Source organism: Oncorhynchus clarkii, chromosome 7, assembly GCF_045791955.1.
Source record: "Oncorhynchus clarkii lewisi isolate Uvic-CL-2024 chromosome 7, UVic_Ocla_1.0, whole genome shotgun sequence".
Lineage (NCBI taxonomy): Eukaryota > Metazoa > Chordata > Actinopteri > Salmoniformes > Salmonidae > Oncorhynchus > Oncorhynchus clarkii.
In genome coordinates this window covers 5,805,817-5,824,735 of record NC_092153.1, presented here as the reverse complement: position 1 = coordinate 5,824,735, position 18,919 = coordinate 5,805,817, and the positions used below count along the sequence as shown (strand labels likewise).

General features: G+C 44.1%; 1 protein-coding gene across 9 annotated transcripts in view; it reads left to right on the top strand.

Moving 5' to 3' along the window:
* The first annotated feature begins 3,178 nt into the window (after nt 1-3,178).
* The window catches only part of LOC139412765 (leucine-rich repeat flightless-interacting protein 2-like), a 41,564-nt gene continuing 25,823 nt past the window's right edge, over nt 3,179-18,919 (top strand). For all 9 annotated transcript variants that reach the window (XM_071159464.1, XM_071159461.1, XM_071159458.1 and 6 more), the window contains exon 1: nt 3,179-3,351. In XM_071159464.1, the coding sequence (XP_071015565.1) occupies nt 3,256-3,351 (96 nt within the window). In that variant the 5' untranslated portion in view covers nt 3,179-3,255. The remainder of the gene's footprint in view (nt 3,352-18,919) is intronic.

Sequence of the window (18,919 nt, the reverse complement as noted above, 5' to 3'; positions counted from 1 at the left end):
TTGACTGTGCACTGGTACCCCCTGTATATAGCCTCCACATTGACTCTGTGCCAGTACCCCCTGTATATAGCCTCCACATTGACTCTGTGCCGGTACCCCCTGTATATAGCCTCCACATTGACTCTGTGCCGGTACCCCCTGTATATAGCCTCCACATTGACTCTGTACCGGTACCCCCTGTATATAGCCTCCACATTGACTCTGTACCGGTACCCCCTGTATATAGCCTCCACATTGACTTTGTACCGGTACCCCCTGTATATAGCCTCCACATTGACTCTGTACCGGTACCCCTTGTATATAGCCTCCACATTGACTCTGTACCAGTACCCCCTGTATATAGCCTCCACATTGACTCTGTGCCGGTACCCCCTGTATATAGCCTCCACATTGACTCTGTACCGGTACCCCTTGTATATAGCCTCCACATTGACTCTGTGCCGGTACCCCCTGTATATAGCCTCCACATTGACTCTGTGCCGGTACCCCCTGTATATAGCCTCCACATTGACTCTGTGCCGGTACCCCCTGTATATAGCCTCCACATTGACTCTGTGCCGGTACACCCTGTATATAGCCTCCACATTGACTCTGTGCCGGTACCCCCTGTATATAGCCTCCACATTGACTCTGTGCCGGTACCCCCTGTATATAGCCTCCACATTGACTCTGTGCCGGTACCCCCTGTATATAGCCTCCACATTGACTCTGTACCGGTACCCCCTGTATATAGCCTCCACATTGACTCTGTACCGGTACCCCCTGTATATAGCCTCCACATTGACTCTGTGCCGGTACCCCCTGTATATAGCCTCCACATTGACTCTGTGCCGGTACCCCCTGTATATAGCCTCCACATTGACTCTGTGCCGGTACCCCCTGTATATAGCCTCCACATTGACTCTGTACCGGTACCCCCTGTATATTGCCTCCACATTGACTCTGTGCCGGTACCCCCTGTATATAGCCTCCACATTGACTCTGTGCCGGTACCCCCTGTATATAGCCTCCACATTGACTCTGTACCGGTACCCCCTGTATATAGCCTCCACATTGACTCTGTACAGGTACCCCCTGTATATAGCCTCCACATTGACTCTGTACCGGTACCCCCTGTATAAAGCCCCACTATTGTTATTTACTGCTGCCCTTTAATAATTGTTATTCTTATCTCTTACCTTTTTTATAGGTATTTTCTTTAAAACGGCATTGTTGGTTAAGGGCTTGTAAGTAAGCACTTCACTGTAAGGTCTACTACTGTTGTATTTGGTGCAAGTGACAAATACATTTAATTTGATTTGAATGACACTAGAAAACATCAATTCAACTGCAATAACATATGAATTACACTAAACAAACAATCATTCAGGGCAAATCTGTTATCTGTCCCCACTACCGGTGTTTCAAGCCAGCAACATACCACCCTGCATCCCACTGCTGGCTTGCTTCTGAAGCTAAGCAGGGTGATGGTGCTGAAAGTGGTGTTGGAGGGCCAGTAGGAGGCATTCTTTCCTCTGGTCCAAAAAAATATCCCAAATCCCCCCGCAGGAGACTGATTGGGGGTGCTGCCCTGTGTAGGGTGCTGTCTTTTGGATGGGACGTTAAACGGGTGTCCTGACTCTCTGAGGTCATTAAAGATCCCATGGCACTTATCGTAGGAGTGTTAACCCTGGTGTCCTGGTTAAATTCCCAAGCTGTCCCTCATACCATCACGGTCACTTAATCATCCCCAGCTTACAATTGGCTCATTCACCCCCCCCCCCTCTCCCCTGTAACTATTCCCCAGGTCGTTTCTGTAAATGAGAACGTGTTCTCAGTCAATTTACCTGGTAATAAAAAGGTAGCCTAGTGGTTAGAGCATTAGGCCAGCAACTGAAAGGTTGCTAGATAAAAACCCTGAGCTGACCAGGTAAAATCTGTCGTGAACTGTTCCTAGGCCGTCATCCTAGTTAAATAAAATATAGGAAGTGATTTCCCCGCAGTAGCTATGGATTGGCACTGAGCTCTTAGGCCTTATCTTTCTCCACTAGAGGGAGTAATTTCCCACCAGTTCCTATGGATTGGCACTGAGCTCTCCGGCATAAACAGAAGGCGTTCATCTAGTTTACTGACTAGACATGAGGTCAGAGTTAACGTTACAGATTAAAATAGTCTGATATTATAATTTAGGCTTGAATCAGAAATGCATATAAACAAAGGAATAAGATGAACACACAGCTATTCAGAGAATTGCCATACAGTCCTATGCCACAATTTTGACATGGCAAGTGAGATTTATTTGGTTGAACTCAGTGCTGACCTTCCTTCTAAAATAACAGTAGGATAATAGCCTTTCTGTTCGCTTCGAGACTATTGGAGACGTCTAAAGACCGTGTCAACTGAACGGCCTGCTTCGTGCATTCCAGGGTAATTCCATTCGGGTCATTAGGCTACATAATATTAGTTAAGGCATCACACCATTCTCAAGCTATACGATACATTCTGAACGAAAACACCACAAAGAATCTGCTTTGAATATTGTATGACCAGTAAAATTCGACTGTTTGGAGGACACCCATCCCGTCCATACTGCGGCCACTATCTATCTCCAGCAGGCTCGAGGCTCTGCCCCGGAACGTGTATTCATCCCGCTGTGGTCATCATCCGGGATGGCGCTGCAATAAAACTTTCGTCCATCTGCTTTGACATCTCGGCGACTCCCGCGTTCTCTGCTAAAGCAAAGAACGAGGACATTAATTCAATCGCTATTAGGTCTACCTACAGAACGATTATTTATCAGGCTCGCGTGGGTTCTTGTTTTGGTGTTCCATACCGAAACGTATCTAAATGATGACAATTCGTTTTCCAATGTTCCCAAAGAGGGAAGCCTGATGCTATGAGGGTGTTCTGACACATCAAAGTGACGCGTGTGATGTTAGTTGTTTATCAGCAACAGGAATCAAGGATATTCGTAATGCAGTTTGTTAGGTTTGAAGGCGGTTACATTGAAACAATGTATCACAATGGCATCACGTCTCGTGCCTGGGAAGCGAATTGATGATGGATTGTTGTTACATTATAGCTACCCGATTGTAAATAGTTGACTTCTTTTTTTGCGTGTTATTGGTGAGCTATTTTTCCATTACGTGGAGATGGTGATTATATTTTTCCAGCGTGCCCTTCATCATCATCATTCGGCTCCTGTGTTCCATTTTTGAATTTCTTCGAGGCTGACACGTATGCTACAGTAAGGACTTTATCACAGAATACACAAACATGGGAACTCAGATTACTGGCACTGGAAGAAAAAGAATCCCCAACAGGGAGAGACTGACCGCAGAGGACGATGCCCTCAATCAAATCGCTCGAGAGGTACGTTTTGGGATATGATTTTCCTTCTTATTTTGGGAGGCAATGCTCGTCATACTGCGCCAAACCTATTCCACGGAGTGCCTTCAATTTAAGCCTATTTTATACATATATATATATATTATGCCAACATAAAGACACGAGCATGTCTATCATACTTGTAAAGTATAGCCTAGACCAGACGTTCCCAACCTGCGGTAGTAGGACCACTGGGGGCCTATCCACAGGGGGTATTTAAGAAGACTCTTGAGACTATAACCTTACTGGTAAAATGCACACGAGGGGGTACTTCAGGGGTACTCCGGACAGAGCTAAATTTAGTTGGTGGTATAGTAACCGAAAAAGGTTGGGAACCACTAGCCTAGGCTACACTAGGACTATTGAAAAACCATGTATCAGTTGCTGCAGCCCACACCCTCCTCAACTGACGAACACAGCGTGGTCATTATTATTCACTGGGGGTAATGGATGTGTATCGTGCTGCCTCTCCGATGCTGTATGCAAGGCATTCCCTGGACTAACAGACAAAGACGCATTATTTGTAAAAGGAAACACGGACATTGTTTGCTTGGCCTACATAAACTGGCATGTGGCTGGACAGTGGATCAAAGTGACACAATGAATGGGGGAATTGTTGAGGGGTAAATTGCTTGATAAAGACAACTGGGGATGACCTTCGTGGCAAAGACACGTTTGCACGTTGAAATGGGTACCAACTGTAATGCCAGACTTCCTAGCTATTGATCCATGTCCTATTCATCTTTCACCTATCATCTATCACCTGTCATTTATCACCTATCACCTGTCATCTGTCACCTATCATATGTCATATATCACCTATCATATATCATCTATCATCTATCATATATCATCTATCATCTATCACCTATCATCTATTCATATATCATCTATCACCTATCATATATAATCTATAATCTATCATCTATCCATCAATCATCAATCATCTATCATATATCATCTATCATCTATCACCTATCATCTATTCATCTATCATCTATCACCTATTCATCTATCATCTATCCATCTATCATCTATCATCTATCATCTATTCATCTATCATCTATCACCTATTCATCTATCATCTATCCATCTATCATCTATCATCTATCATCTATTCATCTATCATCTATCCATGACGCTTATTAAAGAAGCAGGAAAGAGAGAGAAAGAGAAAAATATAGATGTAGGTCATACTGCAATGAGGGGTGCATCTCAATATGAGAGGGAGTCTGAACTGGCTTCCTCCCCTTGTCTACTCGTCTCTTTACAACAATTTGAGGTCACACAATAGGTGAAAACAAATCAGTGCAGACAGGAGATAAAGTAAACCACACCATATCCAGCAGATGCTTTTAAAAACTTTTCATGTGGCAATCTCAGCAGGAATTGAACCCACAACCCTAGCATTGTAAACGTCATGCCACACTTACTGAGCCACAGAGGACCACATGTGATGTGAGATTATGTTTTTTTGGGTGTAGGAAACACAATCAGAAGTTGATGGGGATACAATCATAGGGAGATTGACAGACAGTTTGTCATCATACTATATTGAAGTCTGGCGCCAGGTAGCCTAGTAGTTAGAACTTTGGGCCAAAAGGTTACTGGATCAAATCCCTGAGCTGACAAGGTAAAAATCTGTTGTCCCCCCCCTGAATAAGGTAGTTAACCCACTGTTCCCTGTTAGGCTGTCATTGTAAATAAGAATTTGTTCTTGCCTAGTTAAAATAAAAAAGTCCAGGACTCTAGTGAGACTCCGGCTAGTATTTGTAAGGACAGGCTTCAGACCAACTTTAGACTGAAGTCTGTTGACCAGTGACCACAACATCTTGAAAATATTGACTTGCTGCGCCCGGTGCCCATTGCCCGGTGCCCATTGCCCGGTGCCCATTGCCCGGTGCCCATTGCCTGGTGCCCATTGCCCGGTGCCCATTGCCCGGTGCCCATTGCAAATGGCCTCCAAAATGTCACTAGAGCCCAGCTCTTCCATTTTCATCTGGTTGATTTTATCAACATGTAATCCCGGTCCTTGACGATGTTAAAACAACTCACCAGTGTAATGCTGTGCTGTAGGTTTTCTGACCAGCCACGACTGTAAACTGAAGTAAAAGCCTCACTATGTGGACCATAATATTCCCCCTGAAAGGTTCTAAATGTCCTCACTAGATATCAAAGGGCTTGTTATGCTTTCCTGCTCCCCTGCCATTCTTCTAAATAAAGAAGTATACAGGGTAATAAGTCAATGTGCAGTAAGAATCATGTGTTGGTACAGAAACACAGAAAGGTTCTATTAGTCAGAACCACTAGTCAGATCCTTGAACACATAAACGTCCCGAATTGTCATGGGTGTGGTGGGAGCTAAGCAACCAGTAAGGCAGTATTTTGTTTAGTGCTGACATCAGAGGACTTAGTCACCATATGAGTGACAACATGATGTGAAGGCCCTTCAGAAGACACTCCCACCCGCATGCTAATGAGAATACGATCTGAAATGGGATGTTGTCATCCTGGAATATAATAACACACTGTGTGCCTCATAACAGTGTTGACAAAGCTATACAGCTGTTCTTAAGCAGAATATGGGGTTGTTTTGAACACACACACACGCAGACACACAGACACACACACACAGACACACACACACAGACACACAGACACACAGACACACACACACAGACACACACACACACACACACACACACACACACACACACACACACACACACACACACACACACACACACACACACACACACACACACACACACACACACACACACACACACACACACACACACACACACACACACACCGAGGAATTTTCAAATGCAACTACTGCAATATAAAATATGCTTCCTCCAGTCCTGTCTCTCTCCCATCTCTACACACTATAATCTATGGCACTGATAAGACTCCATAATACTCCAGTTCTGTCTCTCTCCCATCTCTACACACTATAATCTATGGCACTGATAAGACTCCATAATACTCCAGTCCTGTCTCTCTCCCATCTCTACACACTATAATCTATGGCACTGATAAGACTCCATAATACTCCAGTCCTGTCTCTCTCCCATCTCTACACACTATAATCTATGGCACTGATAAGACTCCATAATACTCCAGTCCTGTCTCTCTCCCATCTCTACACACTATAATCTATGGCACTGATAAGACTCCATAATACTCCAGTCCTGTCTCTCTCCCATCTCTACACACTATAATCTATGGCACTGATAAGACTCCATAATACTCCAGTCCTGTCTCTCTCCCATCTCTACACACTATAATCTATGGCACTGATAAGACTCCATAATACTCCAGTCCTGTCTCTCTCCCATCTCTACACACTATAATCTATGGCACTGATAAGACTCCATAATACTCCAGTTCTGTCTCTCTCCCATCTCTACACACTATAATCTATGGCACTGATAAGACTCCATAATACTCCAGTCCTGTCTCTCTCCCATCTCTACACACTATAATCTATGGCACTGATAAGACTCCATAATACTCCAGTCCTGTCTCTCTCCCATCTCTACACACTATAATCTATGGCACTGATAAGACTCCATAATACTCCAGTTCTGTCTCTCTCCCATCTCTACACACTATAATCTATGGCACTGATAAGACTCCATAATACTCCGGTTCTGTCTCTCTCCCATCTCTACACACTATAATCTATGGCACTGATAAGACTCCATAATACTCCAGTCCTGTCTCTCTCCCATCTCTACACACTATAATCTATGGCACTGATAAGACTCCATAATACTCCAGTTCTGTCTCTCTCCCATCTCTACACACTATAATCTATGGCACTGATAAGACTCCATAATACTCCAGTTCTGTCTCTCTCCCATCTCTACACACTATAATCTATGGCACTGATAAGACTCCATAATACTCCAGTTCTGTCTCTCTCCCATCTCTACACACTATAATCTATGGCACTGATAAGACTCCATAATACTCCAGTCCTGTCTCTCTCCCATCTCTACACACTATAATCTATGGCACTGATAAGACTCCATAATACTCCAGTTCTGTCTCTCTCCCATCTCTACACACTATAATCTATGGCACTGATAAGACTCCATAATACTCCATCCAGTCTGTTGGAAATGGTTCTCAATGAGACATCAAGTGTCTCTCAAACCAAACCAAGTGCAGTGAGGCCTGAAGCCCCCAGTCATGTGATAACAAACCGTTGAGAGCTGCAGATGACAGACAGACATCATTAATCCAGGGCCCAGAGCACGATGTTGTCATCAACTCATTCTGCTGTCATGCCAGTGATATTCAGCAGGTACCTGCTAGTCATATCATTAGTGCCAGGGTGTTGTTTGACAGTGATATAAACAGGTACCTGCTAGTCATATCATTAGTGCCAGAGTGTTGTTTGACAGTGATATAAACAGGTACCTGCTAGTCATATCATTAGTGCCAGGGTGCTGTTTAACAGTGATATTCAGCAGGTACCTGCTAGTCATATCATTAGTGCTAGAGTGTTGTTTGACAGTGATATAAACAGGTACCTGCTAGTCATATCATTAGTGCCAGAGTGTTGTTTAACAGGGATATTCATCAGGTACCTGCTAGTCATATCATTAGTGCCATAGTGTTGTTTGACAGTGATATAAACAGGTACCTGCTAGTCATATCATTAGTGCTAGAGTGTTGTTTGACAGTGATACAAACAGGTACCTGCTAGTCATATCATTAGTGCCATAGTGTTGTTTGACAGTGATATAAACAGGTACCTGCTAGTCATATCATTAGTGCCAGAGTGTTGTTTGACAGTGATATAAACAGGTACCTGCTAGTCATATCATTAGTGCCAGGGTGTTGTTTGACAGGGATATTCAGCAGGTACCTGCTAGTCATATCATTAGTGCTAGAGTGTTGTTTGACAGTGATATAAACAGGTACCTGCTAGTCATATCATTAGTGCCAGGGTGTTGTTTGACAGTGATATAAACAGGTACCTGCTAGTCATATCATTAGTGCCAGGGTGTTGTTTGACAGTGATATAAACAGGTACCTGCTAGTCATATCATTAGTGCCAGAGTGTTGTTTGACAGTGATATAAACAGGTACCTGCTAGTCATATCATTAGTGCCAGAGTGTTGTTTGACAGTGATATTCATCAGGTACCTGCTAGTCATATCATTAGTGCCAGAGTGTTGTTTAACAGGGATATTCATCAGGTACCTGCTAGTCATATCATTAGTGCCATAGTGTTGTTTGACAGTGATATAAACATGTACCTGCTAGTCATATCATTAGTGCCAGGGTGTTGTTTGACAGTGATATAAACAGGTACCTGCTAGTCATATCATTAGTGCCAGAGTGTTGTTTGACAGTGATACAAACAGGTACCTGCTAGTCATATCATTAGTGCCAGGGTGTTGTTTGACAGTGATATAAACAGGTACCTGCTAGTCATATCATTAGTGCTAGAGTGTTGTTTGACAGTGATATAAACTATAAACAGGTACCTGCTAGTCATATCATTAGTGCCATAGTGTTGTTTGACAGTGATATAAACATGTACCTGCTAGTCATATCATTAGTGCCAGGGTGTTGTTTGACAGTGATATAAACAGGTACCTGCTAGTCATATCATTAGTGCCAGAGTGTTGTTTGACAGTGATACAAACAGGCACCTGCTAGTCATATCATTAGTGCTAGAGTGTTGTTTGACAGTGATACAAACAGGTACCTGCTAGTCATATCATTAGTGCCATAGTGTTGTTTGACAGTGATATAAACATGTACCTGCTAGTCATATCATTAGTGCCAGGGTGTTGTTTGACAGTGATATAAACAGGTACCTGCTAGTCATATCATTAGTGCCAGGGTGTTGTTTGACAGTGATATAAACAGGTACCTGCTAGTCATATCATTAGTGCCAGAGTGTTGTTTAACAGGGATATTCATCAGGTACCTGCTAGTCATATCATTAGTGCCAGAGTGTTGTTTGACAGTGATATAAACAGGTACCTGCTAGTCATATCATTAGTGCCAGAGTGTTGTTTGACAGTGATATAAACAGGTACCTGCTAGTCATATCATTAGTGCCAGGGTGCTGTTTGACAGTGATATAAACAGGTACCTGCTAGTCATATCATTAGTGCCAGAGTGTTGTTTGACAGTGATATAAACAGGTACCTGCTAGTCATATCATTAGTGCCAGGGTGCTGTTTGACAGTGATATAAACAGGTACCTGCTAGTCATATCATTAGTGCCAGAGTGTTGTTTGACAGTGATATAAACAGGTACCTGCTAGTCATATCATTAGTGCCAGAGTGTTGTTTGACAGTGATATAAACAGGTACCTGCTAGTCATATCATTAGTGCCAGAGTGTTGTTTGACAGTGATATAAACAGGTACCTGCTAGTCATATCATTAGTGCCAGGGTGCTGTTTGACAGTGATATAAACAGGTACCTGCTAGTCATATCATTAGTGCCAGAGTGTTGTTTGACAGTGATATAAACAGGTACCTGCTAGTCATATCATTAGTGCCAGGGTGCTGTTTGACAGTGATATAAACAGGTACCTGCTAGTCATATCATTAGTGCCAGGGTGCTGTTTGACAGTGATATAAACAGGTACCTGCTAGTCATATCATTAGTGCCAGGGTGCTGTTTGACAGTGATATAAACAGGTACCTGCTAGTCATATCATTAGTGCCAGGGTGCTGTTTGACAGTGATATAAACAGGTACCTGCTAGTCATATCATTAGTGCCAGGGTGCTGTTTGACAGTGATATAAACAGGTACCTGCTAGTCATATCATTAGTGCCAGGGTGTTGTTTGACAGTGATATAAACAGGTACCTGCTAGTCATATCATTAGTGCCAGGGTGTTGTTTGACAAATAACAGACAGGCCAGATTCAGAATCCTTAGTCAATGGTGTTAGGGGGTGTGTCCCTGTGGAATTAGGAGGAATTAACAGATAGACAGCTCCAGTATTAAAAGGAGGGGGGGGGGGGGGGGGGGGGCAGTACAGGGGTCCATGGTGGGCTTGGGTCGGGGGTATGTGAGGGGGAAGAGATGGGCTTTTGGCTGACTTTCATGTTCTAGCTGGTGAAGTCTGACCTACTGGGCAAGCTGACAGCTGTTCCCTTGGGTGCACATTTATGTGTGTATTGGTGTATGTACATGTTCATGTGTGTGTGTCCACTTTTGTGTGTGCGGGTGTGTTTGTGTATATGTGTGCATGCGATCTGTGCACGTGTGTGTTTGTGTGTAAAAGCACTCAGCAGCCACTCTGCACCAAGGGATTGGACTGTGTCTATGCCAGTGACCTGCATCTCTTAAGCCTCTCAGCATCATCCACATCCTGCTTTAATCGCAGGTTGACATTTATTGTCACGAGTCTTGTCCTGAAGGCAGAACTGAGCGAGTTCCCCTTAGATAGACCAGCTGGAAAGTCAAAATTGGCTATATTGTAAAAATTATTGAAAACAAAAATGTGCTTTTTGATCTTAATTTAAGGTTAGGGTTAGGCATTAGGGTTAGCAGTCTGGTTAAGGTTAGGGATAGGCATTAGGTTTAGCAGTCTGGTTAAGGTTAGGGTTAGGCATTAGGGTTAGCAGTCTGGTTAAGGTTAGGGTTAAGGTTAGGGTTAGGCATTAGGGTTAGCAGTCTGGTTAAGGTTAGGGATAAGGTTAGGGTTAGGCATTAGGGTTAGCAGTCTGGTTAAGGTTAGGGATAAGGTTAGGGTTAAGCATTAGGGTTAGCAGTCTGGTTAAGGTTCGGGATAAGGTTAGGGTTGGGCTTTAGGGTTAGCAGTCTGGTTAAGGTTAGAGATAAGGTTAGGGTTAGGCATTAGGGTTAGCAGTCTGGTTAAGGTTAGGGATAAGGTTAGGGTTAGGCATTAGGGTTAGCAGTCTGGTTAAGGTTATGGTTAGGCATTAGGGTTAGCAGTCTGGTTAAGGTTAGGGTTGGGCATTAGGGTTAGCAGTCTGGTTAAGGTTAGGGTTAAGGTTAGGGTTAGGTATTAGGGTTAGCAGTCTGGTTAAGGTTAGGGATAAGGTTAGGTTTAAAATCCTCCTCCTATGACTTTGTGGCTGTGCCAGCTAGCACTCTGCAGAGCTGCCTCCAGAACAAGATTCATGAAGAAAAACGTGAACCTGCACTTTAATCACTGCTGGAGTAGTGGCATGGCAACAGTAACCAGATTTTACTGTATTCTGGCTAAATCATTAATCATGTCTCAAAACAATATTTGACCCATTTAATCTAAAAGGGATTCCCAACGAGTGAGGTTGGGTGAGGTGGCAGGCGATTAGTGAAGTGTGATGAACAGGCGATTGGTCTAGACTTCCAGCTACCTTTGACCTCCCATCAGCGATGATGATCCAATACATCTACTGAGTCAGAGGCCTAACCTTCCTTCCTTGAAGTGCTGTAGTCACTGTTGTCTGAAATGATCAGACAGGTGAATGTAAAGGTTTGACTGCATAGCTTACAGCGACACAGGCATGCCAGATATCTGAAACATGGAGTCATTGCTACATGTACCGGCTCTCTTAACTTGTCCTCACTGACTGTGTTGATATTAGGGGATGTGACTGTACTGCCACCCTTCTCCCTCCCCTCACTTCCATCAGCATGTTGGGCATCACGGCAGAGCAATTTTGTCCATTAAGTGTCTTTATAATATGGTCTAAAGAGCCTAACACACACACACACACACACACACACACACACACACACACACACACACACACACACACACACACACACACACACACACACACACACACACACACACACACACACACACACACACACACACACACACACACACACCAGAAGTCTGCTGCTCTTCAAAGTGCATAAATCTCTGCATGAGGCTCCTCCTAAGAAGATTACCACAGTAAAATGCTGCTATGTATATATCAGGGCTCTGGCCTGTACGGGGATGTATCAGACAGACAGACACCATGTGTTCTCTGCATGGACATTAGTCTCAAACATCCCAGAAAACTCCAAGCTAAGTGCTCAACCCCCACTACTGCTTCAACACATCATGAGACTAGAATGTACTGTTATAGTATTATGGGGTTGTCACAACACACCTGAATGGGAAACTCTACTCTGCCCCCCAACAAGGCCTCATGAGCACAGCATGAGACTAGAATGTACTATAAAGTACAGTGCATTACGCTTTTACTAAACTATTTAGGTTAAAGTGATCAACCGTTTATAATGATCACATTTTCCTGCACTTATGTGTTCACGATGGGGCGAAGCCTAACTTTCATTGAGGTCAACGGCAGAACAGAGGATTTCGTCTTAACGGGAAGTTAGGATTTGCCCCTATGAGAGGAGTGCACTGAATAACTTCCAAGAGACTTTATTTTACAGTAAGTGTTGAGGTGGCCCTTCCCTCTGCTCTCACTCAGAGAGCCTGGCTATGAATAGATCCGTAGGGATGCATCATGTCTGTGAAGGTCTTGACACTGGTGAAGGAAAACATCTGGAGTTACAAAGCTGTTCTGCTTTTAAGCCTCCATGAGGTCTGTTCTGGATGGGAGCTGCTGCTGTCCAGGCCGACTAGTGCAAGCTTCCAGGCCTCTAATAGTACTGACCAGTGCTGCTGCTGTCCAACCCGACTAGTGCAAGCTTCCAGGCCTCTAATAGTACTGACCAGTGCTGCTGCTGTCCAACCCGACTAGTGTAAAGCTTCCAGGCCTCTAATAGTACTGACCAGTGCTGCTGCTGTCCAACCCGACTAGTGCAAAGCTTCCAGGCCTCTAATAGTACTGACCAGTGCTGCTGCTGTCCAACCCGACTAGTGCAAAGCTTCCAGGCCTCTAATAGTACTGACCAGTGCTGCTGCTGTCCAGGCCGACTAGTGCAAAGCTTCCAGGCCTCTAATAGTACTGACCAGTGCTGCTGCTGTCCAACCCAACTAGTGCAAAGCTTCCAGGCCTCTAATAGTACTGACCAGTGCTGCTGCTGTCCAACCCGACTAGTGCAAAGCTTCCAGGCCTCTAATAGTACTGACCAGTGCTGCTGCTGTCCAACCCGACTAGTGCAAAGCTTCCAGGCCTCTAATAGTACTGACCAGTGCTGCTGCTGTCCAGGCCGACTAGTGCAAGCTTCCAGGTCTCTAATAGTACTGACCAGAGCTGCTGCTGTCCAGGCCGACTAGTGCACAGCTTCCAGGACTCTAATAGTACTGACCAGTGCTGCTGCTGTCCAGGCCGACTAGTGTAAAGCTTCCAGGCCTCTAATAGTACTGACCAGTGGCTAGTTTTATCAGAGCAGTCTTTAAGAACTGGACTCGCGATTGACTCATTGGTCTAACGCACTGCATCTCAGTGCAAGAGGTGTCACTACAGTCCCTGGTTTGAATCCAGGCTGTATCACATCCGGCTGTGATTGGGAGTCCCATAGGGCGGCGCACCATTGGCCCGGGGTCGTCTGGGGTAGGCCGTCATTGTACATAAGAATTTGTTCTTAACTGACTTGCCTGGTTAAATAAAGGTTCAAAGAAACCAGGGGAGTGTTTTGTCTGGAAAGGGATGGATGCAGCCAGTTGTAAAAATCCTGGATTATATTTCTGGTATTTCTGTCCTGTATATAGGCCCACAATACGCGATCCAACGTTACTTTTTTGTGTGACCAGAGATATACAGTTATGGCTTGAAGCATAGACACCATTTTCACAGGTTCACCTTTCATTACTTTTTCCCCAATGAAATTGTATGAATTCTGTTAATTTAGTCATTCACTTTATTGTCACATGTCCCTAAACTTGAATTTGATTTAGTGGCGATATTTCCAAAGATCCACTTAGTTTCACAACCCTAGTGGTTAAAATGACACTATGGAGGGTAGTGTATACAGCCCAGTACATCACTGGGGCCAAGCTTCCTGCCTTCCAGGACCTCTATACCAGGCGGTGTCAAAGGATGGCCCTAAAAATAGCCAAAGACTCCAGCCACCCTATAGTCATAGACTGTTCTCTCTGCTACCGTATAGCAAGCGGCACCAGAGCACCAAGTCTAGGTCCAAGAGGCTTCTTAACAGCTTCTTCCCCCAAGCCATAAGACTGCTGAACAGTAAGAAAATGGGCTACCCCAACTATTTACATTGACCCCCCCGTCTTTGTTGACAGGCAGCCCCAGACCTCCACCCTCCTCATTGGTCTCTGTTGACAGGCAGCCCCAGACCTCCACCCTCCTCATCGGTCTCTGTTGACAGGCAGCCCCAGACCACCCTCCTCATTGGTCTCTGTTGACAGGCAGCCCCAGACCTCCACCCTCCTCATTGGTCTCTGTTGACAGGCAGCCCCAGACCACCCTCCTCATTGGTCTCTGTTGACAGGCAGCCCCAGAACACCCTCCTCATCGGTCTCTGTTGACAGGCAGCCCCAGAACACCCTCCTCATCGGTCTCTGTTAACAGGCAGCCCCAGACCTCCACCCTCCTCATCGGTCTCTGTTGACAGGCAGACCAGGCAAGCTGTAAGGCAGGTTGGGCTAGGCAGGCTGCCTTATGATTTCTTCACAGTGAAGGCCCATGAACCAGACTGAGTCTCACCAGGCTTACCTGCCTAATCTACCCTGACATAATCCTGAATCCTAAATCTCCTGAATAGTGCTGCAGTCTTTTGACCCAATGAGGCCACCGTACTGTACCAATGACGCTCAATGTGAGACTATGAGCCGAAGACTCACAGCGTGGAATGCTGCTTGTTACTAATGAATAACCCATGTGTCTCAGTCTCAAGGCAGCATCCAAGCTATTTCACTTCTCTCCAACAGCCAAGCCAGATTGAATCCTTGCCTCAGTCTCTCAGTTCTCTCTCTGCAGGTCCTTGACTGCTTGAGGCAATAGGCACACAGCAGTGCAGTCACATGTGGTTGTAATTAGTTAGTAATAGCTCTTTGCTTCACATTTTAGTGAAGATAAATACCTTTAGTGGTTATTGCATTTTCCTTTGTTTCTTGAGTTTGGTTTGTTTACTGGCTCGGCTGGCATTCTTATCCAGGTTCTATTTTCTGTTTTGTTTTGTATCGTTACCGTGATGGCATTGAATGCTTGGCACCACTAGCTCTCTTGGAGTGAGAACATTAAGATTGCTCCTGAGTGGCACTGCGGTCTAAGACACTGCATCTCAGTGCAACAGGTGTCACTGCAGTCCCTGGTTCAAATCCAGGCTGCATCACATCCAGCTGTGATTGGGAGTCCCATAGGGCGGTGCACAATTGGCCCGGGGTCGGCCGTCATTGTAAATAAGAATTTGTTCTTAACTGACTACACTTACATTAAATAAAGGTTCATAATTCAGTTACATTTCATCCTGTTCAATTCATGTTAAAGGTCCAATGCAGCCATTTATATCTCAATATTAAATAATTTCTGGGTAACAATTAAGTACCTTCCTGTCATTGTTTTCAATCAAAATGGTAAAAAAAAAAAAAAAAAACAGCTTTTTTTTAGCAAAGAGCAATTTTTCAAGCAAAAAAATGTATAGGACTGTCTGGTAGTGGTCTGTTAGTTAAAACTGTTAGTTATTGGCAGGGAGGTTTGGAACCCTCTTTCTTATTGGTCTATTAACTAATTTACTGTCTGAGGCAGGCCAAAACTCCATCCCACCACAACAGACTGTGATTTCAGGAGGTCTTTTCAAACAGCTCTTACACTAAAAGGGCATTATCAAAATGTTCACAATTTCACAGTGTTATTCCAACCTCCTAGTGTGGAAATATATATAAAACACAGGAAATTAATAATGTTTTTGATGGCACTGGGCCTTTAACAGCCTGTGTTCATTTACAAACAGTTGTGCAGTATTGCTGTTCAAACGGTTTTCTGTGTGCTGACTGCTATCTCCGTCCTCTCAACGAGCTGTGAAACAAACACAATGGGGAAACAGGCCTGACTGGATCAAGGCCTTTCCAGGCTAACATAAAGCACCAGCCTCAACTGGCAGACTGGTATTCCATTTACCTTTGTCTGTGTTGTAGTTAGGCAGAAGTGAGCCCTTCAGTAGCCTGATGATCTCTATAGTTACACCCTCTTCCAGTGGCTCTGACTAAATCTTCCCAGGCCTGTGTGAACAAAACGATCATTTGGCCTCCCATCACAATTCACAACGGTAATTGAAAGTGAACAGACCAGATGAACTGGAAAGACATTCACCCTTCCGGGTGGCCAAAAATAACTAATTGAAAGCCACGCCCTCAATAAGGCATGCCTCTGAATCTCCTCTACAATATTATTGAACAGTATTTGCATATTTGCCAGCAGTCTTTGCACAACAATAACAAATACCATTGGAACTGTTCATTGAGGTTTGTTTTGTGGACCAAATAGATGTACTAGTCATCAATACATTCAAATATTTAGTGGCATGTAGTGGCATTTTTTTTTTTTAAGTTACAAATTACCATGACTGGGATGTGTTGCTGTGCAAATGACATGTAGGCCCATCTTTCAGTTAAACAATGTAATGACTTTTGCAATGGTGTATAGTGTACAAATTCTAGGGCCTGCTATGCAGATACCTAGAAGGCCAATGCAACACTTGATAGTGAGAGTTTGCAGGCCCCCCATAGCCAAGGGCCCCAGTGCACACACATTGCCAGCACTGCCTGGCCCTATGCCACTGCCCTCCTCTCTTCACAGTACTTATACACATTCAGATTGAGAGTATGACAGTGGAGGATGAACTGGAATGGTGCCATTGAATCCTCAAGGATCTTATGGATTTGATCTATTCTGCAAATAGACAACGAAACAAGCATTAAAGATGACATGGACATCAAAAAGTGGAATCTGGTTATTTGAATATGTTTTAAAGGGAATCAGATGTGCTTGGTTGTAGGCTGGGCTGTTGTTAGGGGAAGCAGTGTTGTTATGGTCAGAGTGAGGGTGGGTGTGTCCTCACCAGTGCCCAGACAGAAATGCTGGCTCATCCACAGCCTCTCTCAGTAATAAAACGACATAGGGAACACTCCCCTCTTGTGGCTGCTGCTAGTCCTGCGTTTTTCAGAATCACTTTAATTCTTGTGATTGAAGATTGTGGGAGAAGCTGTAAACGGGACGCATATGTTTCCTAAAGGCCACTTCAGTGGTGAACTAGAAAGTGAAAGCCGTTCTCATATGGTTTGGTTGTGGAATAGAGAGACAATCTTAAAGTAGTGGGTTTCTGTCCTGAATGGATTTTCTGTCTGCTGTTTCTCAGTTGAAGGTAAGACAGCCAGTGATCTGTTTAGTATTTTATTTTGGGGCCCTGATCTCAGCTTTCACTGAACGACTCTGGACCTTATTCATTTTTGGCGATGCAATCATGACCTCTGATAGCTGGTCTGGAAGCTCTGTGTCACCAGACCAGTAATCAGCTGATGCCATTAAAACGTGTGTGTGTGTGTGTGTGTGTGTGTGTGTGTGTGTGTGTGTGTGTGTGTGTGTGTGTGTGTGTGTGTGTGTGTGTGTGACTGAGTGAGTGGAGTAGTGTGTGAAATGACTGAAGCAAAGCTAGAAAAGACTGAAGCGAAACTAGAAACGACTGAAGCGGAACTAGAAACAACTGAAGCGGAACTAGAAACGACTGAAGCAGAACTAGAAAAGACTGATCATTGGTATCAAATCATTTTTGTTCTTTGTTTAGAATAATATAATAACAATAATATTGGGCGGCAGGTAGCCTAATGGTTATAGTCTTGGGCAGGTGACCGAGAGGTTACTGAATCTAATTCCCAAGCTGACGAGGTAAAAATCTGTCGTTCTGCCCCTGAACAAGGCAGTTAGCCCACTGTTCCCCGGTAGGCTGTCATTGTAAATAAGAATTTGTTGTTAACTGACTTGCTTAGTAAATGTTTTTTTTTTTTTTTTACAAAAATAATACCATACAGCGTATTAGAATAAGTGGATTACCTGGAACCTATACAGCAATCAGCTGTGTGTGTGTGTGTGTGTGTGTGTGTGTGTGTGTGTGTGTGTGTGTGTGTGTGTGTGTGTGTGTGTGTGTGTGTGTGTGTGTGTGTGTGTGTGTGTGTGTGTGTGTGTGTGTGTGTGTGTGTGTGTGTGTGTGTGTGTGTGTGTGTGTGTGTGTGTGTGTGTGTGTTAAGCATGGCTATTGGTCACCATGGTATTCTCTTAAACAATGAAATGAGTGACGAGATCACAGCAGCATTGATAACCAAATGCTAAAGGTTATTGAGGACGGGCAGACCTAAAAGCACTCTGATCTAATTTAACTTCAAAGGCTTGTTTCAAGCTATATTAGCCAGCTAGCTGCATAGTAAACACTAACAGAAAGACAGGAACCACAGCCTCAACACCAAGCTCCCAGTCCCTCACTCTTAGCTGCTATGGTAACGCTTCCCTCTCATTTGGAACTTAATAATGAACTATTATTTCATTAACTGGTTCCATGTCAATTACTACTTATTTGATGGCAGCACGGCTCAATGTGTCATCTTTACCTAATGGGCTTACTGAGTTTTCTGTTGAACTTTCTGCTCAGCTTGCTCACGCTAACGCTAGCAGTAATGGCAGTCATTGCAG